Source organism: Orbicella faveolata, unplaced genomic scaffold, assembly GCF_042242905.1.
Source record: "Orbicella faveolata isolate gen_17 unplaced genomic scaffold, um_ofav_v1 contig_47, whole genome shotgun sequence".
Lineage (NCBI taxonomy): Eukaryota > Metazoa > Cnidaria > Anthozoa > Scleractinia > Merulinidae > Orbicella > Orbicella faveolata.
In genome coordinates this window covers 19,753,039-19,781,037 of record NW_028301577.1, presented here as the reverse complement: position 1 = coordinate 19,781,037, position 27,999 = coordinate 19,753,039, and the positions used below count along the sequence as shown (strand labels likewise).

The 27,999-nt window shown below is 39.7% G+C and overlaps 2 protein-coding genes across 2 annotated transcripts; both read right to left on the bottom strand.

The window, feature by feature from the left end:
* Positions 1-5: 5 nt before the first annotated feature.
* On the bottom strand, positions 6-12,363 carry LOC149097496 (uncharacterized). Its single transcript, XM_089280200.1, has 7 exons — positions 12,129-12,363; positions 7,625-7,903; positions 5,111-6,703; positions 3,839-4,126; positions 3,229-3,456; positions 2,339-2,506; positions 6-1,510 (listed from the first exon to the last, which is right to left on the bottom strand). The coding sequence occupies exons 1-7, from the start codon at positions 12,199-12,201 to the stop codon at positions 1,368-1,370; spliced, it is 2,772 nt and encodes a 923-aa protein (XP_089136326.1). The 5' UTR covers positions 12,202-12,363; the 3' UTR covers positions 6-1,367.
* Positions 12,364-13,537: 1,174 nt separating this feature from the next.
* On the bottom strand, positions 13,538-27,744 carry LOC110066913 (glutamate receptor ionotropic, NMDA 2B-like). The gene is made up of 5 exons (XM_089280147.1): positions 26,220-27,744; positions 22,644-23,248; positions 20,790-21,843; positions 20,141-20,304; positions 13,538-14,089 (listed from the first exon to the last, which is right to left on the bottom strand). Exons 1-5 carry the CDS (start codon positions 26,637-26,639, stop codon positions 13,642-13,644), a joined length of 2,691 nt encoding a protein of 896 aa, XP_089136273.1. The 5' UTR covers positions 26,640-27,744; the 3' UTR covers positions 13,538-13,641.
* Positions 27,745-27,999: the final 255 nt, after the last annotated feature.

The following is a 27,999-nucleotide window of genomic DNA, read 5'->3' as shown; positions in this document are numbered from 1 at the left end:
TTAACTTGCGATCAATCGTTGCTCGTTTTTTTTAATATTCCCCATCATGAAGTACAATAGGAAAGTAGACACTCACAGCCATACAATGAACTGAACAATTAGGACTGGTTACGGAATAGAAAACGTTTTTTCACAAAAATCTTTATTATTTTCCTCATATAAAATAAATGTCCTAACAGTAGTTCGCTTTGAACATGAAAACCCGCATGCACAGTTCTTGAGAATAACCAACACTTTTTCAAAAATTTAGCGCGAACGTTTCGTGGAGAAATTCCCGCAGGTCAGGGACAAGTAGCCCACTGCCGTGTTAAGAGCTCTTTGGTGCGTCTACACTTAAGAAAATTCTCAGTGGGACAATTATTTTCACGCCTGTGTTAATGTTATTTGCCTGCTTATGGGAGGATTCGTATTAACGCAGACCATTAAAATCAACCTGCAGGCTGGTTCACGGTTTCGCTAAATTTCAAGGTACATGGCGTTTTAAACTAAAAGAAAATGAATATGAATGATACTAAAAAATTTTTCGTATTCTAAATTATAAACCGTTGTTTAACTCAGGTTTCCAACCTTTTGCTTAGTTTCAAACAATAAACCGTTGCAAAACTCCAAATACTAAACCGTCGACTAACCCCAAACCGTGGAACAGTTTGGCTTGAAAACCAAAACAAATATGGAATTGATAAATGCCATTTTGAAGTCGGCAGAAAAGGAAATAAGATTCTCACGAAGAGCTTTCCGCTGTGACCGCAAATGACCAGTAGCTCGAATCTAACGATTTTTGTTAGCACCGAAAATAATATTACTCCACGAATTCAAATAAATTCAAATCTAACTAGAATGTTTTTCAGAATAACTATCACGAAACCAAAACCGAGCCAGTAACATCTGACCAATCACAACAAAGGCAGCAGTTAACCAATCAGGACTCGAAATAAAAACTTGCAACGAACTCAAATGACGGGAAAACGCGGCCACCTTCAGTTTTGGCTGGAAAAACTACAGGTTTGTTCTGATTGGTTGATCTGATGGTAACGACCTTTTCAATCAAAATTGCAGCTTGCGCTAATTGAAATATATAACACGCCTCTAAGGCCCCCAGATGGTAACAACTACGCAACTTCACCACCGCACAATGTGAAGGTAGCTTTCATGCAGGCATTGCAGATTTATACAGGTTATTGTAAGGCGGTCAACCTTCGCCTCTGCTACAAACGAAAACGGAAACTGCTGTCGGAATTGTTGTCTCCTACAAGCAACGCATACAGAATAAAAATATCTCCATTTCATACAAACGTCGTTCAAGATTCTCTTCGCTAATCTTCATTTCTCTCTTTAGCAGGTCATGAAGTACACAATGACTGAATGCTTCAACGCTGAGCAGGAGGCACGCAGCAACGCTGCTGGCACCAACGCATGCAAATTCTTGCACAGGCCTGTGGGCATTGACTCTGGTGGGGAGAGGCTGGGAGGAAGCTCCGAATAACCGGTGCGACTTGCTCGGTGTGTGGACCTGAAAATTCAAATTTAGTGTAATCACTAGTTTTTGGATTATTTTTCTCATTAAAAGTATGTTAAGTCGTTAAGAAAGGTCTAAGGTGCAGACATAAGAAAAGAGATGACTTCTTTAAGATTACGGTAAAATATTTCTTCATGAAATTTCCACGATTTTACACAACGATTATAACTAGTGAAGTTTATTGATCTTATAATCGGTTAACTGTTTGCTCTAATTTCTAAATTTCCCAATCATGCATGTGCGTTATTCTTTTCCACCGATATTGTTTTGGACCTCTTTGTGCTAAGGGTGGATAATGAATAGTCATCCAGTAGATAAGTGCTGCTACAACAAATTACTCTATCCGCTGAATAGTGACTGATCTAGGGGATAGCGCTATTCGCTCTTTAAATAAACTGAGAAGGTCTCGTGTTTTGTCCAGCAGTGTGCATAAATAATAACTAAATAATACCTAGAGAATAATCCACGTCAGCGTAAGCTGATCTTCATGTGAGTCCTCTGATTGGAATTTGTAGATGTTAGTGTTTTGAAAAGGGAGGAAAACCGGAGAATCCGGAGAAAAACCCCCGGAGCAAGACGAGAACTAACAACAAATTCAACACACATATCAGATATGGCACCGGGCCATACAGAGAGTGACCGGAATCGAACCCGGGGTACATTAATTTGTGGGAGGCAAGCGCTCTCATCGCTGCGCCAACCCTCCCTCTCTACATTTTTCAGCAATAGTTTTCTTGTAAACTAGAGTGGAGATAACGCTCAATCTCTTTATTTTCTAGATCTTTAAATGTTATCCTCTCGTATTTAAAGGTCCCATCTCACCTGCTGGCTGGCAGTATCCCCATTGTTTCTCCTTGTCGAAGTTGGGCGTGGTTGCGCACCAGGAACGGCGAGTGTGTGGATCAACCAGACAGCGGTTTACCACTGCACCGTGGAACACAAAGGGAAGGGCGCAGCATTTTCCACTGTAAGTCTTGCGACAGGTTGACACTTAAAATGTAAGAATAGGTACTGTTAGGACAGTGAAAAACGAAGTTGATGAGTCAAGGAAACAGGATATTCGGAGTTCTTCCGACATGAAGGGAATCTCTGTCCTTCTAAGAGTGCCACATTTGAACCTAATCAATGGCCTAGCGCTTATGAGTCCCCTGTAGCTCAGTGATAGTGTCCGACCCTAATGGGGGCGAGGGGGAAGGAAGGCTCCGCACCGAGGTCCAAACCCTTACCTAAAATATACCATTTTGAGAGAAAAGACAAACCTATATATACCTTCCGTATAAAATGGTGCCGCTTTCATTTACCTACACTAGCACACGGCATCGAATAACCCTGAAAATACTTCGATGACTCATCCATGAGGTGTGTTTGTTCGAGATACATCGAAACGCCCTTTTCAATAAAAAAGACAGTTGCCCCAACCCTTTTTCCATAAATCAACTCGAAAAATGTTTTATAGCTTCCTTTTTGTATAGCTTCGGCCTGAAATACATATGTATCTAGCTATCGATAGCACATTTCTAGAGAAGAGGTGTCACTGTAACTGAGCAAAATTTTTATTTCATCTTTTCAATCCCACGAATTAATTAAAGATAGTTGTTATAGTTTGGCCAGGTTGTATCTGTTGCTTTGCGTCGATGATTTTTTATATTCTCTTCTCCAGCCTGTTAGATAATGCATTAAGATGGTCAGGAGAAATTGCATGTTCAGCTTACCAGGGCACGGTGTCTGTATGCACGTCCTACTTTCGATGGCCTCCCCTTTGCAGATCTTTCCTGGTTTACACGAGCGTGTTCTTGTTTGTAAGCTCCTGCCACATGTTGCCGAGCAAGGCCCAAAGGCGGTCCATTGCCTGAAGTTCTCGTCTCCTTTTCCGTGCACGGCCTTGCGTGCCGCCTCCATGGACGCGTTGAATTCGTCGTCTTCGCGAATATGTTCAATTTCTAAGAAAACAGTGTTTATTTTAAGCTCAAGTACGTAGTTTTTTAACCCCTTGCTGCTGAGAAAACAGCTGCTTCCTTGGGGAAACTCCTTGAAATTTTTATTTATTTTAAATTTTTGTTTGAAGATGAAGAGCCTGATTTAAGCGACAATTTCGTTTATTGTGACTCCATTAAGAGCGACACCAAATTCTAGACCAACATTGCTTCATCTATGACCCAGTGTTAGATATAAACAACTCAAACGGCATGCCATTTGGTGTGGGACAAAACTATACAGCTTATATAAAGGGGCTTTCCAGCTCGAGGAGTTAGTTACTGACACTCTGTCAAACGTTCGTCAGATTTACTTATCTCAAGCTTAGTCAAACAAGTCTCAAGTTACCTTTGCTGTTGATTTGTCCGTGGTGTGACATAATCACGCTCCTAAACGGTAAGTCGCATCTTCCCGGCGTGACAGCGATTGCGTTATTGTTGTTAAGTAACACTTCATTGTCTCTATCGTCTGCATCACGCGCGTAGAAGATCACGTGATGATGTTTTCGCGGGTGTTTGAAGACAGTCTTGAGTTTGAAAGTCTCGGCAGTGATGAGATAACCCTCAAGCTTCATACTTGACACCAGTTTGATAGGCTTACGAACTTTGTTCATGAACTTCAGGCTGATGCATTTGTCTGTAGAGAAATCAGATAATATTCAAAACTCGACGCCTTTACAAGGTTATCGCGGAAACCTTGCCTGCGTGTACTACAGCTTTAGTGCGCGGGACCATCCGCGTGACGCGCGCGTGAGACGAATTCTCAGCTTCATTTTAGCGAGAACATACCATGCAATATATTAAAATTCAGCCTAAAACAATAGACCTCAACACGAGGCTCCCGGGAATAACTACAGAGTTTGTGAGGTTTATTCCCTGGAGCGTCGTGCTGAGGTCTATTGTTTTAGGCTGAATTTTTGACATATTGAAATTGGGCTATTGTCAGCAGTTTTTACTGGAAGTTCGCTCTTAAACTGGTTGTAAATATTTCTGATGGGGATTTACCATGAACGGTATTTTCTTATTCCAACGAGCGCTTGATTAACTGCTATAATTGATCTATGGATGAAACACTAGTTTGCTATTATTCAGAAGAAAGCTTTTTGGTACTGTTCATTTATGCTGCACGTTTTTAGCTATTACTACGATTAGCACTTGAGTAAGGCGCGACGGAGCATTGGTGACGACGGACAACTTTCCTCGTTTCCAATGGCAACAATATCGTCGCCTGCAATTTCGCGCGTTTTACTGCCAATAACGTCAAAGACTGACAAGTTGCCAGTGGAAACGGAGCCGGTTGCCCGTGACAACAACACAATCTGAACGTTAAAACCTGGCCAGCAAACTTTCGTCACGCCTTACTCGACTGATAATCGTAATATGTCCTGGAATTAAGTGTAGCGTGTGACCACTGAAGTCAAAGCTGTAAAGCCGTCCTTACACGTAGCACTGTTCATTTCGCTGTACAAAGTTGTTTTTAGCCCGATTAAGCACTGCGTTCATGTGGCGATGCTTGTTTTTCAGTACTTTGAAAAATAAGACTTGATCTATTTTACTACAACCGTCAGAAAGGTTCAAAGATATTACAAAAACATTTATAACTTTCTGATAGTTTTCTCACCGTGTTCTCCGGAAATCTTGCTAGGCGTTCCGTCCTCAAGTCTAGCTTTACTTTTGTCCAGTACATTTGGTTTATTCTGGACGCTCCAATGAAAGTTAGCCCTATTCCCCACTAAACTCTGCTTGCCAACAGATACCAATCCACCCCAGCCTTTTCTTGGGTATTGGTATCTATATCCTTTATTGAACAGTTGTTGTGGAGGCGCAGTCTTAAACTGCTGATAGGCAAACTGGGAATTTGGACCTTTGACTGCAAAAGGGTTTACAAGCGGTCTCCTTGGAGCAATAGGCGCTGGCGCATATATGTAATTTGGAGGACCACGAAAAAGTGCTTGCGGGCGCATTTGTTGATTGACGTAAGCTATGGGCCTCTGAAAGTGATTTTGTTGTCGTTGTCGTTGTTGTTGTTGGAAGGGAAAATTGGCTCCTGCTTTTGTATACTTAAGTGTCTTTTGTGGACGTGGATTTTGGAGAGCATTCTGGATAAAGCCCAATGCCGCCGCAGTTGCCTGTGCTGTTATCTTTGCCAGTTGACTTGAAGATGTACTTGGGAGTTTTCCGTCAGCCAACGTTCCATTTGGATAATGTTTTTTATTTGGAAACTCAATGTGTGCAGTGAACTGTTTGGGTTGCATATTCAAATTCGCATTCGAAGCTTGCTTTGGCGCAAATGGTGCGGGGAGTCCTTTTTGATTTTTCTGGAATGGGAGAGTGTCTCCTTTATATTGCGGATTTATTTTTGCTCCCACAGAGGCGATCCCTTGTCCGAACGCCTGCGCAGTTTGTTTGGCGACCGCTGACCCCTTTTCTGCAGACTCGACATTTGGGTTTGTTTGTTCTTGTGTAGCGACGTGGTTTTCCTCATTTGCACTGCCTGCAAGTTTGAAACTATTTATTAAATTGTTCGAGACAAGATCTTCGATTGTTTTCTTGTCGTTCATTAGAGGCTGTTTTCCTTGATGTGCAGCTAACATACTCGTCTTGTTCTGCAGATCTATCTTCAGTTTTTGCGTGACGTTCGTGACGTGCACGTTTTCTGTGACATTTGCATCACGCAATTTGTCAGTCGACTTAAAATCACTCTTTCCGTTTGTAGAATTGTTAGCAAACGTACTGTCCGATTCTGGCTCCGATATTTTCGCAAAGCTGTTGTTTTTTCCAGCAGTGGAATTCGATAACAGTTTAGCCGCCACCTCGTCCTTTTTAGCTGTTATATCTGTCTTACTTAAAAGATTTAACTCGTTTGTTTTATTGCTTTGATTCCCAGGATGTTCTTGCATTAAATTCTCCGCGGAAACGTCGTTGAAAATTATGCCAGAGATGTTTCGAACACTTTCTCTGGTCTCGCCACTTTCGTTTTTCATGTCCGTGAGTTTTAATCTTTGCTTTAAATCGGGCTTGGATGATTTTTGAGCGACTGCCATGTACAAGCATCCCAGCAGGAATTCTTGGCTCTTGATTTCGAGTTTCTTAGCAACAAGTCCAAATGTACTTCTTGTGTCATGGCACATGAACCAACCTGGGTGGTTAAACAGCTCATAAGCAGCTGCTCCTTTGGTTTGAGTCTTTCTCTCGATGAAGGTTGCATCTTTCTCTGAAAACAAATCGAGTTAAAGTTTTAGGGGACCCAAGTTGTCACGATAAAACACATGCACCACTTTGAAAGTCCACTGGGAGGTTTTTTTTCTTTTTTCACTGGATCTTAAGGTGGCTCAAAAAAGTTTGTAGCAGTAAGATTTTGATGGGTCAGTATAATCATTAAAACGGCACGAAACGTTTAGGTGGCTCTGAACCCTATGTACAGAACGTTTTTAAACTTTGCCAAAAGTTCCGTCCTGTCATGCTTTTCAAAATTTCACCGTTCCGTTTTTGAATTATACGCCCCTATAGCGGTAATTAAGGGTGTTTTTAGCAGGTCATACTGTTGCTATGGTAACCTATTGTGTCACGAAAATGATAACAACGTGTTCACCAATGATTGACTAGTTTATTTGATACCATGATTATAGCATCAAGTGATTAAGAGTAGTTGTAACGACACATCAAAATATAAGTGCTGGAAACTGTTTTGAGCCACCTTAATTATCTCGTTGTGTGCGCTGGCTCAAGATGTCTTCGAAACGTTTGCGCGTAAATTTTTGCACGTCCCCACTCCTAGCGTGGCTTGGTTGGGTGATGATCAACTTGGAATTATTCTAAGTATGAGATAAGCCAAGCTGGTTTGAAGAGGATTTCATTGATACTACGTGTTCAAGACGACAAGGGTGAGTCTATAGACCAATATAGGTTTGACCTTTATACAAACGGCGTTCTCATAAAAGAAGAAACAACTTTTTATCTTTTCGTGTGAGACGAAACAGTTATTGGAGTCAAAATAGAGTGATTTCTCCCAGATCTCTGTAGTTTGCTTCTGACAGATCACAACACTTTGCAATAACTTGCTGCTTTCCAATAAATTGCTGCTATCTATAATGCTGAATGAAATTACAGATCGTCATTTACTGTTCTGTCTTACCAAACACTCCTGTTGGCTTCATCTTCTCCAAATGAAACTTGTAATTCTTGTACCGTAGATAAAGTCCCGGATGAGTTGCAGACTCTAACGAAACACTTCCGGGCACGTGCTCGAACCCAGGCCTATGGAAGCGGAACGAGTCCGCCTTTTTGCCTAGAAAGGCAGACCTCTGGTCCGCCATGACGCCTTGATTGACGTCCTGCGGTACCAGTCCACTACCGGCTTCATTTTGTTGAGAGGAAGGTGGGAATAACTTTACCACTGTGAAGTTTTTGCTGGCTGAAAAAATGTAATAAAAGGATTGATGTTGAGTGTAAAACATTGGCGTTACAACGGGACGATGTGCCCCAATTGATGATTTTACATATTCTTATCACCTGGTTAGTTTATAATGTATCTACTTATAAGGAAAAATATAATGTTGCTCGCTTTTAAGAATTTGATCAGTTTTGATAGTGCCGGTTTAATTCTAATGTATTTCATGATTTTTAATACGAGCTGTTATTTCCTTTTCCAGTTTCAAAAGTTAGGGATTGTGCGAATTTATGTTTTATCATATTAATTTTGCCTTCACAATTAGATTATGAGCTCGAGATTTCTATCGCTTGATAAGGGTGCAGTCGGAGTCAACTATCACGCGTAGAAATCGAGAGCTAGTAGCCTAATTGACTTAGTTTAAATCTACTAGTCATTCAAAACATTCAGTTATCTAAATCCTCTTCACAGACACTTGGAAACCGCAAAGAAGCGGCCGCCATTTTGTTAACAACTGCACACTGCTAGCCTACTCACTATCTACAACAGAATAAATAGGGAGTAGCGTAGCCAATAAGAATATGTCATTCGTTATGGAACGCCAGAAAACACTACCGTATGGTACTGAACTGAAATCAAAATTCTCACAAATCCTAGGCCAGCTTAGTCCGGCTTTGAACCGTTTCAGCTTTCGGTTGTCTTCCTTTCTTCGGCAGTGCTCATTTAGCTTTTACAGCTTTCGTTGGGTTTCATCGCTCGAGTAGTGTTCATTTAACCGTTTCAGCTTTCGTTTGGTTTTCATTGCTCAGGTAGTGTTCATTTAACCGTTTCAGCTTTCGTTTGGTTTTCATTGCTCAGGTAGTGTTCATTTAACCGTTTCAGCTTTCGTTTGGTTTTCATTGCTCCGTTATTGCTCATTTAACCGTTCAAGCATTCGTTTGTTTTTATTGCTCCGGTAGTATTCATTTAGCCGTTTCAGCTTTTGTTAGTTTTCCTTGCTCAAGTGAATTGAATCAGGTTATCGCTACCACAAAGGGCGTTTCAGCGCGGCCCTCTCAGGAATTTCTTAAAGTGCACCTAAGCCCCAAATGTTTTTTTCGCTAAAACAAATCTACTTGTTCTTTGAAATAGGTCTGCGAAAAAATTTTTGGATTCCGTTAAATCCTCGATTTTCTGTGCCCCGACGAAATCTCGAAAATAGCTCCAAAACACCGCCATTTTGTTTCAGACCGAGTTTGAGGAGAATGGGTCCAGCGGCTCTTGTGACGTCTACCCAGGAAGGTTGGATATCTTACGTCCTCTCATTTCCTTCAGGATGGTGCAATACACATTCGAAAAGTGCGCAGAAACGCCTTCCAGAGGTGCTGTCGGCTGTTGCAACAATATTACAGATTTAAAGAAAGATATACTGTACAATTTACTGACGATGATCGGCTAATGGTGCAATAAAGACGTAAACGATGGTTGATTTTGGCGAACCGAAACAAGCGAACTGAATCTGTGAGAACCATTGAAGAACTCTCACTGGAATTTGTTCCGCAGACTTTCGAACGCTATTTTCATAAATTTTCAGCTTAAAGCTAACCAGCAATTTGAAGAAATACTACCGACAACCTATATCTTCCAATCCCGCAGTATTTATAACATAACCGGCAAAGTTGTGTGATCCGATCTTGATCAAGAGGCGTTTATACTAATATGTAAATAGATCGCAACTGTACGGCGCTAACCAACACTTATTTCTCTTTCGATTTAGATGAAAGTCGAAGATTAATCCTTTAATTACATGATAACAAAATTGTTAGACTCACAGAGTTTTTCGAAGGTTTGGAAATCAGCAGTGCGACAAAGATTCTGTGCAATAGCGTCGAAAATATGACCGTGTAACACCTGCGGACCGCTTAGGGAACACATCCTTTCGCTTATCCGACGAATTTCACTGCAAACTTTGAGAACAATTTACATTGGTTATTTGGAGTTACGACTTAAAACGTGTGACAATGTCAAATCGGTAATTGTATGAAATGTTTCCTTCCGCCTTGCTTTCCGCAGCTTCAAAAATACAGGTCCAAACAATACGATTTTCAATCGATCGAAGCCAATGTTTTGGAAGTCATCAAGTCTCGAAAACTGCAACACGTACGTCGCTATTATAAACATGAAGCATTCAACTGAAAGTAAAACACAAACTGGATTTAACAGAACAATCACAGCTTGACAAAATACATTCTCGCTAAGGACAAATGTAAACGGGCTATAAACACGCGTGGGAATCTTATGTTTAGTTCACGAAATTACCATCCAAAGCAGTCCTTGAGTTTTCTTTCCTGCTTTTCGTTTGCCTGCTCCTCCACTTCGTATCTAGCTTTCCATTCCTAATATACAAGCAGATCGTTCGCAAAGAAGTCTTCCCCTTCGTCGCTTGAAATACTGTGAATTGCTCTCAAAGCTCTAATAAGCAGTGAGTTCACAGTAGTCGAACGCGCTCGATCGAAGTTTATTTCGGAGTCTTCCGAATCGAAACTTAACTCTGACTCCCGTGACGAAAAAGAAATGATTCTGAGACAAAACTTGGACGTTTTAGTCCCAAAATACATCGGAACGATTAGCTTTGTGTTCCATTTTCTCGAGCAAATACAGAGAGTTGACTGAGGCGCTATTGTGTTTGGTTCCTGGGTAGACGTCATCAGGTACCGCCGCCCCAGACTCCCTAAAACGCGGTCGTGAAACACTTCAAGCGCGACTTTAAAAGGGCATAGAAAATCGAGGATTCAACCAAATTCAAAAATTTCTTCGCCCAAATGCTTCAAATAAAGTCTAGATTCGTTTTAGCGGAAAAAAAAAATTGGGGGTTAGGTGCACTTTAAGCAATCCGAGCAAATATGAACTAAAGTAACAAATGATCCCTACCAAGAGAGAATGTCCCTACTGAAACCGTGAAACAGCTGATAATGGTAACTTGAGCAAAAATCTCCCTTCTCTTAAATTTCTCTAGAACACTGATTCAATCGCTCATCCTTTGTCGTGGAACAAAGCGGGCAGTCCATTTATCCGGACGGAATAACGAGCATACACGGACGTTTTCAACATGCATTTTCAGTTAGTTTTCGTCTTCTGGTGTAGTTTAAACATTGTGCGCTCAACCAGTGATCAGCAATTATATTCGCCTTACCTTATCGATACATTTTCAAGCAGAAAGGTATTGAGAATTAAGGTGATCATCATTTACAGGATATTGTTTTGATGTAACAACAAATTCTCAGAAGTAATATTAAAGGATAACGTGACAGTAAGTTAGGAGAAATTACATTTTGAACTTGGAACTGAAATGATCAACATAAATCCGCGTTGTGTTGGTTAAAACCGTCTTTTTATCGCCCCAAAGGAAAATAAATGGGCAGTGCTGTGATTATTCGCGACTTTCACGCTTACAAACTGCAACCAGACGCTCCAATGCAGCGCATCAAATATTCATCATTGCAGTTTCTCTCGTTTGTTTTGGATTGTATTTGTTTATATCTTTACAAATATGACATGATACTCGTGGAGTTTCCAAACATAAAGTTTCTATGATACTAACTTATTGAGAAAACTTCCTTTCCAACCATTAGTCGCGATGCGCCAGTTTTAGAAACGACGAACTTTTTATGGCGTTTATAATTAAGACAGGCGCAGCCGGAGAGTTTCGTGGTCAACGCCCATCGGAGAACTTCGGTGGTCTCAAATATCCCTTGTTTTGATTCCGCAGCGTTTTTAATGTTTAAATTCACGAATTGCACAGTATAAATAAATCGCTGTGAGAAAATCTTGATGTAAATTTTGAATTGACCCACAATTGAAAGTAAAATCTGTTCTTTAAACTTCGTAACCGCTTTAAACTTCGCAACATGAAGACACTGAACTGAACCTTAACATGAACCACGTTCAGTTTGTTATTATAGCTTCAGGTTCACAGTTGATTATGTTTATTCATATTAACCCGTAAATTAAGAATAAAAACAAAACAATGATCTATTGATCTTTTCTTTGTTCGATATCGCCTGGTTGGCAACTGAATCCGTGTAGTTACTGGCGTGAAAAAGGCCGCCACTTTTAGGCCGCGCTTCGACTTCGGAAATAACCTGAATATAGACTTGCCTTCGTTAGAATCACGATTCCGAGAACGACTCTTGAGCTAATGTAAAATCTCTGGCGGGCACTTGAATATTTTTTACGTTCAAAACATGAAACAAGCTCTCATTTGTCTTACCTGGTAAGGCTGACACCGTAAACTGATAAACAAGCAACAAGCACACGGAGAAATGAATTCTTGAAGAAAACATTGTCGCAAATTCCACAATTGTTTCGTATCTTCAATAAACCCTCGTTCAGTGCGCTGGATTTTCCGTGAAAAAAGTACAGAGCATTTCCTTGTCCTCTCGCCTACGATAAGAGCGGAAAATAATACTGTTCCAAAATCGAGATTTGCCTCCTCGAGTACCTGTTAAATTTTGAATGAGAGTCAAGGTTTATTTTTAACCTGACGCGATACGGACGGGTGAGCACACAGAGTTATATATACCTGCCGTTTGTCTTTGAAACTCCCGCTCGACCCGTGTACTCAGATTCCAAGACTGAATATAGCATTTAACAGTGCTACAATTGAGTTATTTTATCTCTTGTAATAGTGAAATGATGTGAATTGAAATGTAAAACGCGTCAGTGTTTTACATGTAAAGAACTCGACAAGAACGTCGAGCAAACCAACGTTCAATTTTAATTCGATCGGTTGTTACAAGTGGCAAAATGTCAGAGGAAACTTTCAGTGAATTAACTCTGATAGGCCGATACTTGTCTTACACTTAACACAAATTGTCTATTACTTCTCAGTCACGCCAATTAGACCTGCCTCCTGATATTTCAGTTTTTAGTCGTTTTTCTCCCTAACATTGCAAACAAACTACCCCGTTATATTTTCTAACTGTGACCTTTCAGTTTCCACCTTCTAAACTTCGCTATAGACGCATCTTGGTCTCTAATAACGGCATTTTAGTCTCTTGAAAGCGATGAATGCCTTTAGATTTTTGTCTGTCTTCAGTAAGCGAGAGTAAGTGCTGTGATTACTAAATCTTTGTGGAAGCATTTAAGTTTTATTTCTTATTATGTCTAATCACGTTACACAACGACCAATTGTAAGTGCTCCTAAAATGGTATTCACGTTACCTGGCAACGTCAGTGAGAAATTTTGCGGGACCCGTTTCTGCAATTTGCGACCATTTTGTTTGTCATTGTTGTCGAGCTGTGAGACAAGTACACTGCGCTTTCGAGCCCATTCGCACATCAGGTCGGCGCTTGTCTCCAGTCTCCAAATGCATAACAGTGACTAGTAGTATTTCAACCCCCCACGGGTGAGATACTAGTCTATCACAGGGTTACCCCCCCCCCCCCCCACCCCTGCTCTAGCATTTAGTTCGCCGCTACCATTTATATACCTGGGTGGAGACAGGCATTGCAAGAGTTAAGAGTCTTGCTTAAAAACACAACATAATGACTCCGGTCAGGGCTCGAGTCCAGACCTCTAGATCTGAAGTCCAGGTCAACCCGTGACGTGATACATTTCAGGCCTGCGAAATTTTCTCTCTAATAATTATAACACAACCAATCTGCAATACCACAATATCTGACAACAAAGAAGAACACGGTAATTTTATTAAATATCCTATTGGCAACATAAACGTTGGAAAGCGAAGCATTATATCAATGCATATCAGTATTATCATTGTTTAATTATTTAGAATGCTCGTCATAGACGAGCTTTCGGGCAAAGTCACTGCGTTAAGCACTACCCCATTCTGTTGTGGACTGAAGCTGCGTCTAGTTCTTGTAATTTTACGATAAACAAGAATCTCGGCCAACATCAGAATAAAACAACCACAGCATATCATAGCGGTGTTGAACAGAAATCCTCCGAACTCATCAAGGCCCATGCTCTGCGCAATGACTGTTTGCTGAGATGCCTTACATCTTGTCGTTGTCCATTTAAGAAAGATGTTAGGGATTGTGTCGTGAGCATTGAGTTTGTGAATTGCTCGAGATATTTGATGATTCCACGAAGAGTTCTTTGCTAGCGCGAAAGCAAATCCTGATAATTCAAAAGGGACGCCGTCCTCCTTGATCTCGCAGTTAGAGTCTTCGTCAGCGTCCGTTTCGGCAATGAAGACTTTGAGCTCGCTGTGAAAAGGAGGGAAGAACTTTATGTCAGAGTGAATCTGTGATCAGGCGTCATGGTTTGTTTCAAGTATGTAGCAGTTGTGGACTGAGGACAAAACGCGTGAAAACGTGGAAAAAAAGGTCATTCACTCTCCACTAGTTTTGTTTACAGTTCCTATACCGCGCAACTCGCTCCCTTGCAGTTTTTGAGAAGCCGTTTTTTGTGTTTTTCTCCCTCTTTTGTATTCACCTCTCAGTCGACGTACTAAGGGAAAAAGAAGACCTCGCATAGTCTTAATTTGCTCGGCCAGGGTTTAGGTTACCTTGTACCTTTAGACTTGTCTTGCATGAAAGCGATGGAGCTCGCCCGGTTCAAATTGAGTACAGTGAAACCTGTATTAAGCGGACACCTTTGGGACCCGGCCTCACTAGTATCCGTTAAATAAGGTGTCCGCTCTAAGCAGGTTCTTATATATTGTGCAATAATAACTACTTATTATATGACTCACGAATTAAAGAAAAAAAAATTATTCGACCGGAAGTTGTCAATTTACGTCCGGCGATGCGCGCGTTTACCGATTCATTCATCGTCTCAAACCCAGGGCAAAACTACACAGTCAATGAACTTTACCACTGTATTTCTTCACGGGAAAAATGATTGTCACAGCCTCAAAAAGGTATTTTAGTATCGTGGTGCCACAACTTGATGAGGGAGTTTTTCCAACTTTTGTGGTGAAACGTCAACGCATATAGAAAAGACAGAAAGTGCTTCAAAATAGTCCAAACCAACGGTCTTTCGGGGAAAAAAAATACGAACGCTTCAGTGCACTGCTCAAAATAACTCGATCTTCGCATTCGCTTTCGACAACATATCTTGGCCTTCTTCATTCTGGGACTTATGAATGAACTTTTCAAGCCTTGTGAGCGTCTAAAACTTCCTGCAGGTATCAGAAACGCTGCTACCGACAGAAACCGCCCGATTGTTTACATCTGATGATCCTGGAAGCTGATTTACACTTGTTTGTGTTAAAGCGAGGGAATCTATTTGATGAGAACTGAAACGGAGTTCAATATTTCGGTAATTGTTGTGACTAAGATGATAACTTATAAGTTTCTTCGTGGTGTTCTGCTCAGGATACGTGACACATCTGCCGGTGGTGTTTTTCACTTAGCGATTTTAGCTTTACTCAACACTCGGCAAACCTTGATTTTTTTTCACTAGTGCCCGCAAAGGTTACCGGTAAGTCAAAAACGACTTCTATACAAATTTTATTAAGGGGGTATGGTACCCTAAAATATGGCGATTTTCATGAAAAATTCAATTTTTTGGAAATACAAGACTTAAGACCCTTGAGGACTTGTCAAAAACATTTTGAAACGATCTTGCCGAATTTCCTTCCAGATGAGTGTGAAATTTAAGGAAAGTACACAGTGGTATAAGTTTTTTCACGTGGCAACGGCCATAGCCGAGCAACTATGGGGCGCCGTTTGTAAATTTATTATTTAGACCGAATTTATGCCATTTTCCCCTTATTTATAAATAATTGGAAATGCCACAAAATTTGTTTATAAATAAGACACAAGAACTTGTCCGTTGATATGTAAATAGTTATTTTAGGTACGTCCTGATTTATAAATAATCTTTTACCATAGAGTTATTATATATAAATAACAAACTAAACAACCTCAATTATTTATAAATCAGGTCATCTCTAAAATAGTTATTTACATATCATAAAGTTTGTAAATCCCATTATTTATAAATAAATTACTTCGCCGGGAGTGTAAATTCATTATTTAGAAATAATAAATTTCACCTCGCCGAGTGTAAATTTATTATTTGTAAATAATGAACTTTACTGAGTGTGTAAATTCATTATTTAGAAATAATGAATTTCACCTCGCCGACTGTAAATTTATTATTTATAAATAATGAACTTCGATTTCACTGAGTGTGTAAATTCACCATTTAGAAATAATAAATTTCACCTCGCCGACTGTAAATTTATTATTTATAAATAATGAACTTCTCTGAGTGTGTAAATTCATTATTTAGAAATAATGAAGTTTCATCTCGCCGACTGTAAATTTATCATTTAGATATAATGAATTTAACCGTGTGTGTAAATTCGTTATTTAGAAATTCATTATTTAGAAATAATGAAGTTTCATCTCGCCGAGTGTAAACTTATTACTTAGAAATAATGAACTTCACTGAGTGTGTAAATTCATTATTTAGAAATAATGAAAGTATGAATGGCTGACCCAACGTCTCTTGCCCGATCGATTTCGGAGGCTGTTTCTCGCGCTATAAGTGAGACAGTTAATGCTGCCCTTGCTCAGGTAGGTATGCAGCCTGAAATTCAGCAGTGACAGATCTAGGGGAGGCTCCCCCCCCCCCCCCCCTTATTTTGAATAATTGCGTTTAAGCGAGAATCACGCTTCAAATATCTATTGTGTAGTTCTTATTCACTCAACAATTCGGCAGCTCACACTGCAACAGGAACAACGACAACGACAACGACAACAACTACTCAAAGGCCGAGGTAACAGGTAAATTTTAAGACAAGAAATTGCTGCATGAAGAAAATGCAGAGCTTTTAAAATCGGGAAATCGAATAATGTATTTACTTGCTTAAAAATTTTTTTGTAGCCTGCGAACAGGCCCACGTTGGAGCACAAACGCGCTCGGCGTAGCTGAGAGCGAGAAATCGACGGGCGAAGCCGCAAGAGGAGAAAGTCACTTCTTGGTGCCTCTTTCCCGCCGATCGCTATTCCTCTTCGTCACTCGCGCATTTGACTCAAACGTGAGCCTGCTCGCAGGTTAAATTCTTTGTGACCTTTGTGACCTTTGGACGGATAGCTGTGTGACACACTTTGTTTGGCTTGATCAAGTCACGGCTAGACATGTCTATTCCAGGCAAGTCCAAAGATCGTACACGTAGAAAGCTAAATTAATTTACGTTTAAACCACTGTTGAATAGACCTTTTTCGACTGGGCGGTTTGTTGCCCCATTTCAGACCATGTGATGATACTCTTGAGAATTCTTCCTTTCAAATTTTCAAATAGTTGCGCGTATATGAAAAAATAATTTTTAGATGAATAAAAGAACAATTCTCTAGAGAATATCACGTGGTCTGTAATGGAACAGCAAACCGCCCAAGCGAAAAAGGTCTATTTCAATAGAAATCAGACCTTTCACTTAACACGCCAAGCGATTTTTATTTTCTTCGTGCAGCAGTTTCTTTTCTTAAAATTTACCTGTTACCTCGGCCTTTGAGTAGTTGTTCCTGTTGCAGTGTGAGCTGCCGAATTGTTGAGTGAATAAGAACGACATAATAGATATTTGAGGCGTGGGGTGGGGGGGAACGGGCCCCCGGGCCCATCATCCAGATCCGCCACTGCTGAATTTCAGGCTGCATACCTACCTGAGCAAGGGAAGCATTAACTGTCTCACTTATAGCGCGAGAAACAACCTCCGAAATTGACCGGGCAAGAGACGCTGGGTCAGCCATTCATACTTTCATTATTTCTAAATAATGAATTTACATATTCAGTGAAGTTCATTATTTCTAAGTAATAAATTTACACTCGGCGAGATGAAACTTCATTATTTCTAAATAGTGAATTTACACACACGGTAAATTCATTATTTCTAAATGATAAATTTACAGTCGGCGAGGTGAAACTTCATTATTTCTAAATAATGAATTTACACACTCAGAGAAGTTCATTATTTATAAATAATAAATTTACAGTCGGCGAGGTGAAATTTATTATTTCTAAATGGTGAATTTACACACTCAGTGAAATCGAAGTTCATTATTTATAAATAATAAATTTACAGTCGGCGAGGTGAAATTCATTATTTCTAAATAATGAATTTACACACTCAGTAAAGTTCATTATTTACAAATAATAAATTTACACTCGGCGAGGTGAAATTTATTATTTCTAAATAATGAATTTACACTCCCGGCGAAGTAATTTATTTATAAATAATGGGATTTACAAACTTTATGATATGTAAATAACTATTTTAGAGATGACCTGATTTATAAATAATTGAGGTTGTTTAGTTTGTTATTTATATATAATAACTCTATGGTAAAAGATTATTTATAAATCAGGACGTACCTAAAATAATTATTTGCATATCGACGGACAAGTTCTTGTGTCTTATTTATAAACAAATTTTGTGGCATTTCCAATTATTTATAAATAGGGGGAAAATGGCATAAATTCGGTCTAAATAATAAATTTACAAACGGCGCCCCATAAGCAACGACTGTTTACTATAAGAATGTGACCAAAAATATAGATTATTTTTAACTTATATGAACGAAACTATTTAGAAAAAACTTTTAAGACATGCACAACTCGATTGGTATAATTATTTGTGAAAAGCTTTGCCTCGAATTGCCATCACAGGCTCATTCATTTCCCTTATGACAAGGAACATTTCCCACAACTGCGGTAACTTTTTACAAAATAGAACAACCATTGCACCCCCTCCCCCGAGATCCAATCTGCACCCTCCCCCGACTATTTGTGGCTCGTTAAATGCTTAATACTTCGTGTAAGAAACTTAAAGTGCATTTTTCTCAAAAGTTTACTTTTGTACCGACTGACTTCGCGCCAACATTTGTACTTTGCAAGGTTTTTAAGTAGAATTTCCGAAACTTGGGCTCATCAAAGACCAATAGTGTCGCGATGATATAAACCAAAAAAATCGTAACATTTTAAGGTCTGTCACGTGACATGAGATGATTTGTCCACTGGGTGTGGTAAAAAATAAGGTTATTTCCAAATAAAGCTGTAAAAAGCACTGAAAATAAGAGTTAACTGTCAAAACTTAGGTTCATATCACAGAACAAAACAGAAACTTACATGATACGCTTATTTGACAGTCAATTCTTGTTTTGTAAAAGAGCAGGAAGTGTTGGCGTCAATACTATAAAACACTCTTCAAAAGGCTGTGGCTGGTTTCCATAGCAACCATTTTGAGTAAAACTCTAGAAATTTAATTTGTCTTCTTGAGTGCAATAGCACACAATTGATCTTTCTTTACCATATTTAAACAAACTTTTTGGTCCATATTGAGGATACCATACCACCTTAAGGAAAAATCCCTAAACTTTTAGCTACTCGGAGTTAAATTAACTTTTCTTACCTTTTTTAATTGGCCTTCATCGTTTCAATGCGCTTGAATTTTCCGAGCCGGGCTCTTCCTAATTTGCATAATCCGTAATCGGCCCGTGGGCATTACGGCTGCATAATGGCGGCTCAGATCTCGCTCTTAGCCAATCAGAGCGCGCGTTATATCGGCCACAAGCCAAAGTCATATAATAATAGTCAATTATTAACCCTTTTGTAAGTCAGTGTAACACAGTGTAAGATCAAAGACTGCTTGTAGCACAATGCCCAGTCAGCCAATGCATCAATCTGGAATAATCTACTTAGCTTTAAAACGACATCGCTGAACGTGAGCTGAGCTTTAGAAGTAAAAAGCCCTTGAAGTGTCCACTTATTGCAGGTTTTGTGCAACAAAATGGCTTAATACTGGTGTCCACCTCCGCTTAACAGAGGTGTCCGATGAATGCAGGTTTATTTTACAGTAAATGTGGGTAAAAAATTTTGGGACTCAAGCTGGTGTCCACTTAATAGAGGTTGTCCGCTTAATATGGGGTCCGCCGGCTTAATACAGGTTTCGCTGTATTACCAAAACCACCATTTATACTCTCATAAGGTTCAGCAAAGAAAATCGTGACCGAGAGAGCATTTGGATATCTGATCTTAATTAGGATAGATATTTATAATATCATTTCTCCGTTTTCGCCTTAGTTTTAGTTTCGATTGATCATGAGAAGACATATAAACAATGCCCGAAAGACCGTGTTTGACAACATTTCCAAACACCTTGAAGTTCGTCAAAAATACTCCGCTGCCAATCGTATTTTCATCTCTCTTGTCCGTGTTTGGAAATGTGGTCAAACATGGTCTTTAGTGTCTGATATATCTCAACAAGAGAAATAAATGTCACGTGCTTTATGTATAATAATAAAACCCACCCTGATCGAACTTTTTTCATTCCATCGGAGAAAGTCTCCACGTTGTGATCTTTCATGTTTTCATAAATCTTTCTAAGCCTTGCACTACTACTCTTTCTAAAGAAGTCCTCTGTGCTCGTGTCCTTTATAGTTCCAAATGTGAATCCTTCAGGTGGATCTACTAGCTGAGAGAAATAAAGAAGAGGAAATCAGAATTAAACTAGTATGAGTATTACTGAGGCATGCCGCAGCAGCAGTTATTTCCGTTTCACTACATTATTGGGGCGTCAGATTATCGCCATGTACATACGCCATGTTGGGCTCACTCAACGGTCAACTGAGGACATGAAGGATTCTTATTGCCCCTGCTTCGTTATTGGAGCTACCAGCGTTAAACTAATGTAAGTATCACTGAGGTATGCCGTGCTAGCAGTTCTTTCAGTTTCACTATATTGACATGTCAGTTATAGCTGTTAAAACTGATTATGTTCTAACCGACTAGGAATATTCTTTGATTGCATGCCTGTAGAATTAATCTAACGTTTAGAAAAGAAGTCTCTCTTTCGGTAGGAGGGCGCTTTCCTTTGTGGATGATTGGAAACAATCAAAAAGAAAATGTAGACAAAGTATTCAACTTTTAACAGTCACAAACTGAATATACCGAACTTACCTTTTCGTCCCCGATGCCTGATACGACAGTGATGTCTTCCACAGTGATGAGAGAAGCCAGTAAGTTGGCCGTGTACGAGCTCACTAACACTAGGGCTGCAAAGTTCGCTACTACCATCACAACAGGAACGGAGTAAGTCTTGGCCTGAATTTTCGTGAGTGGTACATGAAATATGTTACCGTAAACGTAAGCCACGAATTCGAAGGGTAAAAGATACGGACTTCTATGTTCCCTGTAATAATACACTTTCTCTATTCCCCATACGGTTATTGCAATGGCACAGAAAGCTGCTAAACATGTAAACCACAACTCCATGCTAAAGGATTTCATAAGTCGCATGTCGCTTATTGTTTGCGCAAAATTTCTAGGCCTCGATTTAAACCGCTTGACCAGGAACTTCAGCGAAGTTCCGATGTAAGGAGTCGTGAAACCGACGTACTCCGAACGCTCTTCGGTGATCGTAATCACTGCGAGAGCAAGATCGGCAAATCCTCGGTAAACATCGCCGATCATTCCGTTCATTTGTTTGGTGTCCGGGTCCAGGGATCCATATTTTCCATCCTTGACTAGGTAAAGATCGAACGAGAACTCTTCAGTTTCTGAGATTTTTAACAAAATGTCGATCATAACACCGTAACAGCACAGGATTTTCGAGGCACCTTCGCTTTGTTTCCACAATCCTCCGTGAGCCGTGTTTGAGGAAGTGTGGCTGCCGTTATTGAACTCTCTACAAGGGACTGTGTTAGCCGGACAACTCGTACCCAGTCTACTGCTGTAATAGACGTCGTGGATCGCTGTGAAAGGCTCGTGTTTAATGGTCACTATTCTCAAGTGGCGCGGCTTGGGTAGGTCCTTTGGTAAGAAGGCCTTTAGATTATGTGGGCCGTCATCATGGATCCATTCTGGACAAGCATGTCCCATGACGTGCCAAACTTGTGCCTCTTCGTGCTGTCGCACGGCCTTGACGATGGTAAATCTGAATGAGGTTCGTTCCCCGTTGCGACTGAATTGGACTGGTCCCGTTTGGCCAGGGAAACTCTGACATACCATTTCCCTGCAAAATATGTCAATGTCGATGAATTTCATAGCGCAACCTTCAGACGTATACTTCAGCGTTATAATCTAAGGTGCAACTTATTAAATCACGTGATCGCCTTGAGCATATACTACAAGTGCACCCAAATGGACAAAATTATGGAGAAAAAGCGTCAGATTATCTATCACTATCAAACTATCCGAAACATCCTCGACGTAGACTAAAATTTGGGTTGAGTAAAATGAGCCACTGGAAAATCACTGGAATAATAAAATTTTTTGAGAGAGATTTTCATGAGCTATTAATATGTTACTCCGAATGACGTTATATTTTCAGTTGTTGCGCAAAACGCCCAATCCATTTGACACACCTTGTGGAGGCCTGTAATCTAGTCCACCCTTAACTTAACATGGTTTCAGTTTAAGATTTTTGTTAGACGACACACGCATTAATAATCCATCAAATATTTTCGCTCGAGCACTATTGGTCTGAACGCATCACGTGATTGAATATGCCCCTGCTAAACCTAAGGAATATTCGAGTGATTTCCCCCAATTTTCAAAACTGCGTGTGTTGCAAAAAAAATATTTGAAGGATAATGAACACAGTAGCCTCTACTTGGTGCGAAAATATGCTCGGATATTTGTTTCGATTTGTCCTTGGACATTATCTGTTCCTCAAAGCTCACAGTTTTTTCCCCGAGCTACGCTCTCGAAAAACTGTTCGCTTCTCGGAACAGATAATGTCCGCGGACAAACATCTAAGCATATTTTCACGCCAGTTGAGGCTATTTTTTTATATATATATTCATTTATTACCTGTAAATCTGCCTTTTGTGAGTGGTAAAAAGCTCCCCCTTCAGACGTTCCAACTTTGTTCTGTGCGTTAAGCCAGTGACCGCGTTCATCAAACCGTTGGCAAATAGTTTCACCGAGTCTTCTAACAGTCTTTTGTATAACGTTAACATACTGGCATTTCCAATCCCTTGAGCGATTTCTATGCCAAATGAGCCTTCGGGAAAAGAACTTGCGTCCGCAGTAACAGCTTTATCAGTGAAAATCCACACAAAATCTTGTCCCAGCAATTTAAACCTGAATTTTCTCGCGAGCGCTATTATGGCAGTACTCTCATTGCTCTTACAGTGTACAACGAGCACCCGCACGCCGCTTGCACTGATGGCTGCTAATCCAGCGCTGAGTTTTTCCATCAGATTGTCTTCTCTGAGAATAATGCACCTTGGTGAGGCCGCTTGTCGGCCATTGTTTACCGTGTAGTGGGCGAGATTAGAAAACAGGGCATCGTTCCGTGATGTTTCAGTTGTGATACAAGCGAACCGACTTTCCTCGAATTCTAGCATCAATTCCTTGATGACAGTGGCTTGTAAAGCATCTGTCGGAAGCATTGACAGATATAAGGTACCTTCCTAGTGAGCAAAGAAGAACATGCATTTTTAAAGTTTTATTTGTAGACTATAGAGGAAAGGCCCGATTCCCACCGGAAAATCCGGTTTTTTTCTCATAAATGGGATGCGCTCCTCGTTTCAATAGACTAAATGTGGTTCTTAGTCTGGTTTAAATTCATATTTCCTGGTGTTCACGATTTCTTTATCGTTAATTTTTACTAGAGCTACAAAGCTCAAACGTATCGAAAAAGTGGATCAAAGTCTTAAGCCTGATGATGAAGCTCTGGTGTGTGACCTGCAAAAGAAATCTTTTGAGCAGCACTTCCATGTGGTACTGGGAATCTAACGTTGAGTTTGCTGATGAATCACTGGTGTGCGACCATTCAAACAAAGAACGTCATCGTGTTTAAGGTTATTCCCCAGTATTGCATTGCGCATCCCTACTGCGCATAATTTCACGCGTGATTAGCGCGCGCGCATTAAAAAATGGCGGCTTTTTCTTTACGGCTGGACCTCGCCATAGAGGTAAATCGTCATTTTCTCGCAAACGAGTATGGTGACCTATCATATTTTTCTGTTGTTTTGAATTGAGTAACAAATTTCTCTGTGTAAAATAAATATGGACCAATTCTCAGTGTAGAACAAAAAGCAATCGTCGGAAACGTGAACTTAGCAAGCAATCGTGACTACAATCATGGTGCTATTATAAGGATTTATATGGGTATAAACAAGGTACTGTTGCTCCAAAACGAACATGGGGTCCCCTCATTTTTATTTCAAAATTTCAGTTCCTATAATATAAACAATCAATAGGCAAAGTTTCACAAAAGTCTCAGGGCAGGTTCTATTTCAGTGGAATGACCTTAAATAATACAGTTCAATAGACCATTTTACAATTATCTGCATGGTGACCTGGCCTTTGCATGGCAGCGAGTCTGGAGGTGACCTTGTCTTGATACAGACCTCTCTGCATTCGTCATGTAAATGCACCTAGTTAGTATTAGAACAACTTGATTTACACAACAGAGCAGTGAGGTCTGTATCAAAACAAGGTCAACTCCAGCCTCGCTGCCATTCAAAGGCCAGGTCACTGAGCAAACAACTGTAATATGGTCTATTGGTTCTAACTTTTAAACCTGCGGATGAAAGCTATTAAAGCTACGTCAGGGTTGCGCATCTAATTTAGCCCAATGTATCAAATTCGTCGTTTTTAATCCGTGTCAATCTTCTCCATCCTATACCTGTATGTTTTTTTATTACCTCTTGGTATTTTTCTATCTTAGCAAACTATTATTTTCTGCTTTCCTTCAATTTAAAGGTAATTTTTTGTATGGGACCAAAATAACTCAAAATTCTGTTACTGAGCTCATTTTCAGCACAACGTTTGTATGGCGTTGTTCTTCTCCTAATTACGTTGAAAATGAATTCAAGGAACTCTTTAGTTTTTACTGATTGTGCACCCTTGAGGTTAAAAAGGTTAAAAATAGCGATATGATAATCCATGATGACCGTACATCAAATTGAACAATGCTGATATATTATTCAAAGCTCTCACACCAAAAACTAACCGTGTTTAATTAACATATAAGACTCCCAAGGCTATATTTTTGGTCAACAGCGGTGAAACGGTTTACCAGCGATGGAAAAGTCTGAAATTGGTTACACAGTAGGGACGCTTTTTTGTGTGCTACGGCTGTACAAGCTCGTATAGGTTCCCACCGGACGGCCGCAAACAACAGCGCACGTTGAAAACAATTATTAAGGAAGTTGCTGTTTTGTTATGATTCAATTCAAGTTCAGTTAACTTAAATGTTTGCTATTTTTTTAATAAAAGAGGGCGAATTTACTAAAAGCCCCAGACATATAAAATTAAATTTTTAGACCTTGGATTGACCGATTGTTTGTTTAATCTCCTACGTCGAGCAATCCTTTTAGTTTATGAATGCAACTCTGGTGTAATAGAGTTTTATTTGGGCTTCTCTGAAATATGGCGAAGGAGTCTAGTTTTGTCCCGCGTCGATTAAGTGGCGTTCTTTTGTAAGTGCGAAAATTTTACTTTTGCTCTTCAGCACCTTTTATACGAAAAAACAAATCAAATAAGACGAAGTTCATTAATATTCATTGATTAATTATCTTTTATGTATATCTGCATGTGAACTAATAAAATTATGCGCTTTTTGCCCGGCTTTTAGGAAAATGGTTCCATTAGTTTCCAATACAACCTAGACTAAAGGCAAAGTTTCAGGTCGCTGCATGCAATTAATGGAAAATTTGTTTTTCTCATGGTGTAGCTATCAGCGAATTCAGTTCTTATATTTTGATTATCGATCAATCGAACGGAGATATTAATTTTCACTGAAACTTTTCCTATTTCACTCATAGGCAGGTCGTTAATACTTGTATTCCGCTTGTTTTTAATTGGCCTTTCTTGCTCACAGTCCAGCTCACAGTCCAGCTCCCAGGCAACTGACATGCAAATTTTGAAAGTTTCTGCCCGCATGCCAGGTAAAATTACTCGTTAATTTTTTCGCCGTAGGAGAGCTCAAAAACTTACATTTGTCGATTGGCCGGCTGAGTGCGAAACAATGATAATGCTATTTAGGTTTGCAAATACGAAACTAAATTAAAATTTCTGCTTGCATGAGAAGAAAAATGACAGGTACTGGAAGTCGGCAAAAAATTGTTTACTCTTTAAAGTAGCCATTGAGGTCGAAATTGCCATTGAAAAAAAGTTAGTCATATCAAAGCCTAATGTAAGGTCGCTTACATAATATCGCAGCCTATATTTACACTACTCGAGAATCGGGTGATTTTTGACAAATGTTCCTGTCGGCAGGGCTTTACATAAAGATTGACATATCACCGCGCTCATGTAAGTAATACTTACTTCAATTTTGGTGCGGATTTAATGTTGTCACTGAGGTGCCTATGTTTTTATAGCAGACTTAAAAGGAAACGAAATGTCCTTTAGTGTGTTTGCTTGCTCGCTTACCTTTTTGCTGCTGTAGAATTCCTCCGTTAAACTCTCTAGCCCAATGATTGGAATAACAGCTTTGCTCAATGCGTTCACAAGTATATGGTTATTCTTCGATGGCAAAAAACTTATAACGACACTTGCGTTTTGCTTTATTATGTTTTCTTGGATTTTTTCGTATGTTGAATTTGGCGTATCGTTTTTCTTCCATTCTATCGTAATTCCCTCCAGACTGAAAAGAGTGGAAACTCCTTCGTTTTCCTTCTTCACAAAAAACTCAAACGCTGTCTTCAAATTGTAGTGTTGAGTTTCCTCCGAGATAAAAACCAGTTTTACAACCGGATGTCCTGTGGGAGTCGTTATTGCGTTAAACCTTCCACTCATTTGTTGAAGAAGAAAAATTGCAGCTATACAAGTCGTGTAGAAACTCTGCCACATCGTTTCAGTATTGTAGAATCCAGATTACAAGCAAAACGCTAGGAAAGAGAACCGTGTTGTAAACTGTGGCAGACTGCATTACTAAAATGTATTAGTTTTCCTTCCGTGGCAAATTTCGCATTGTAAGAATCTTTAACCTCTTGAGTCTAAAACCTATTATAACCTCGAGTTTGAGACGAAGCCGGCACGCTATTTCTCTTTAAGATTTGTAGCAGTTGGATAAATTTCGACGCGACTGTGTACTTAAACGGGGCCCATTTGTACATAACGTAATATTTGTACTGCGAACAGGTGAAATTCAACTTTCAATTCATTCCTTTCTTGTTCGATTGAACTCAACTCAATCGTCGGGAATTGCCGTATTTTTGCCGTCTTCAACGGTAACACTTTCTAACATCTCTCTGTGCGGTGATTGGCCTTGCTTGTGAAGAACGGCGGCCGTTGATATGATAAACACGTTTCAACGTTCGAAGTACGTGAAGAGAAGACTATTATCTCTTTCAACACGTCGAAAACACCTCTTGTCACTCCTTGTTTCTCGTTCAGACGTTCCGTGGTTTTGGCAAGATTACAATCTTACGTAACCACAAAAATTACAGACGCCAGGATTTTTAAACGAGTGATGAATATATTCTGCGCATTTTAAAAAAGAATCCAGAAATAGTAACAATAAATTGTTTCCTCTTGGCCCTTGTCAGTCAAACTTTGCATTTCAAAAGCAGTCGTAGTTTCTGATTTATACGGCTTTATTCTCCACTGAACACAAAGAGATGCTTTACTTAATTTCAGGCAAAATCAATTTGAGTTTCAGTTATAGCTCGTCTATAAACTCAGCACGACACCTGACAAAATTGTAAACATTTTAATGACAGGCGCGCATTTGCGGTAAAATATAAAGCTGAAATTAAAGCGCCCAAGTTCTTTTTTAAGAGTGTTAAAGAAAACATCACTTCTGTTAAGCAGTAAATGTGTTTTCGTTCCCCACTCAAGCTGTCAAATTAAAAGTGACATAGATTAAACTACCTTTCCGTTGTCCGTGGTTACCCGTTTCAGTGATTTCCGCAGAACATTCGAGCAATAATGGCAAAAATAAAGTTACCAAAAAAAACAACCTCCGTCGTAGCATGGTAATATTTTGAATAAAGGTAGGAGGAACTTATCGAGACTTGAGCTCTCAAGCCGACCCCGCGAGAGAAAATTGAACTTGAAGTTATCCATATTTCAATGAAAACGGACGTTTCGCGTTAGTTAAAAATACAATAACACAAGCATTCTTAAGCTTGTGTTTGACATCAGAGTTCTCGAGAATGCTTGGGGATTTAATTGCGGGGTCACCTAGAAAAATGAATAACAGTTTTAA

Bases quoted from the DNA above. Each gene is read 5' to 3' on its own strand.
- LOC149097496 (XM_089280200.1), bottom strand. From the start codon at position 12,201: ATGTTTTCTTCAAGAATTCATTTCTCCGTGTGCTTGTTGCTTGTTTAT. The intron at 6,704-7,624 runs GTAAGACAGAAC...ATTTGTTTTCAG, and splicing joins GAAGCCAACAGGAGTGTTTG to AGAAAGATGCAACCTTCATC. The intron at 1,511-2,338 runs GTGAGATGGGAC...TTGAATTTTCAG, and splicing joins GGGATACTGCCAGCCAGCAG to GTCCACACACCGAGCAAGTC.
- LOC110066913 (XM_089280147.1), bottom strand. From the start codon at position 26,639: ATGTGGCAGAGTTTCTACACGACTTGTATAGCTGCAATTTTTCTTCTT. The intron at 21,844-22,643 runs GTAATAAATGAA...CATATTTTGCAG, and splicing joins CACAAAAGGCAGATTTACAG to GGAAATGGTATGTCAGAGTT. The intron at 20,305-20,789 runs GTAAGTTCGGTA...TATTTCTCTCAG, and splicing joins CAGGCATCGGGGACGAAAAG to CTAGTAGATCCACCTGAAGG.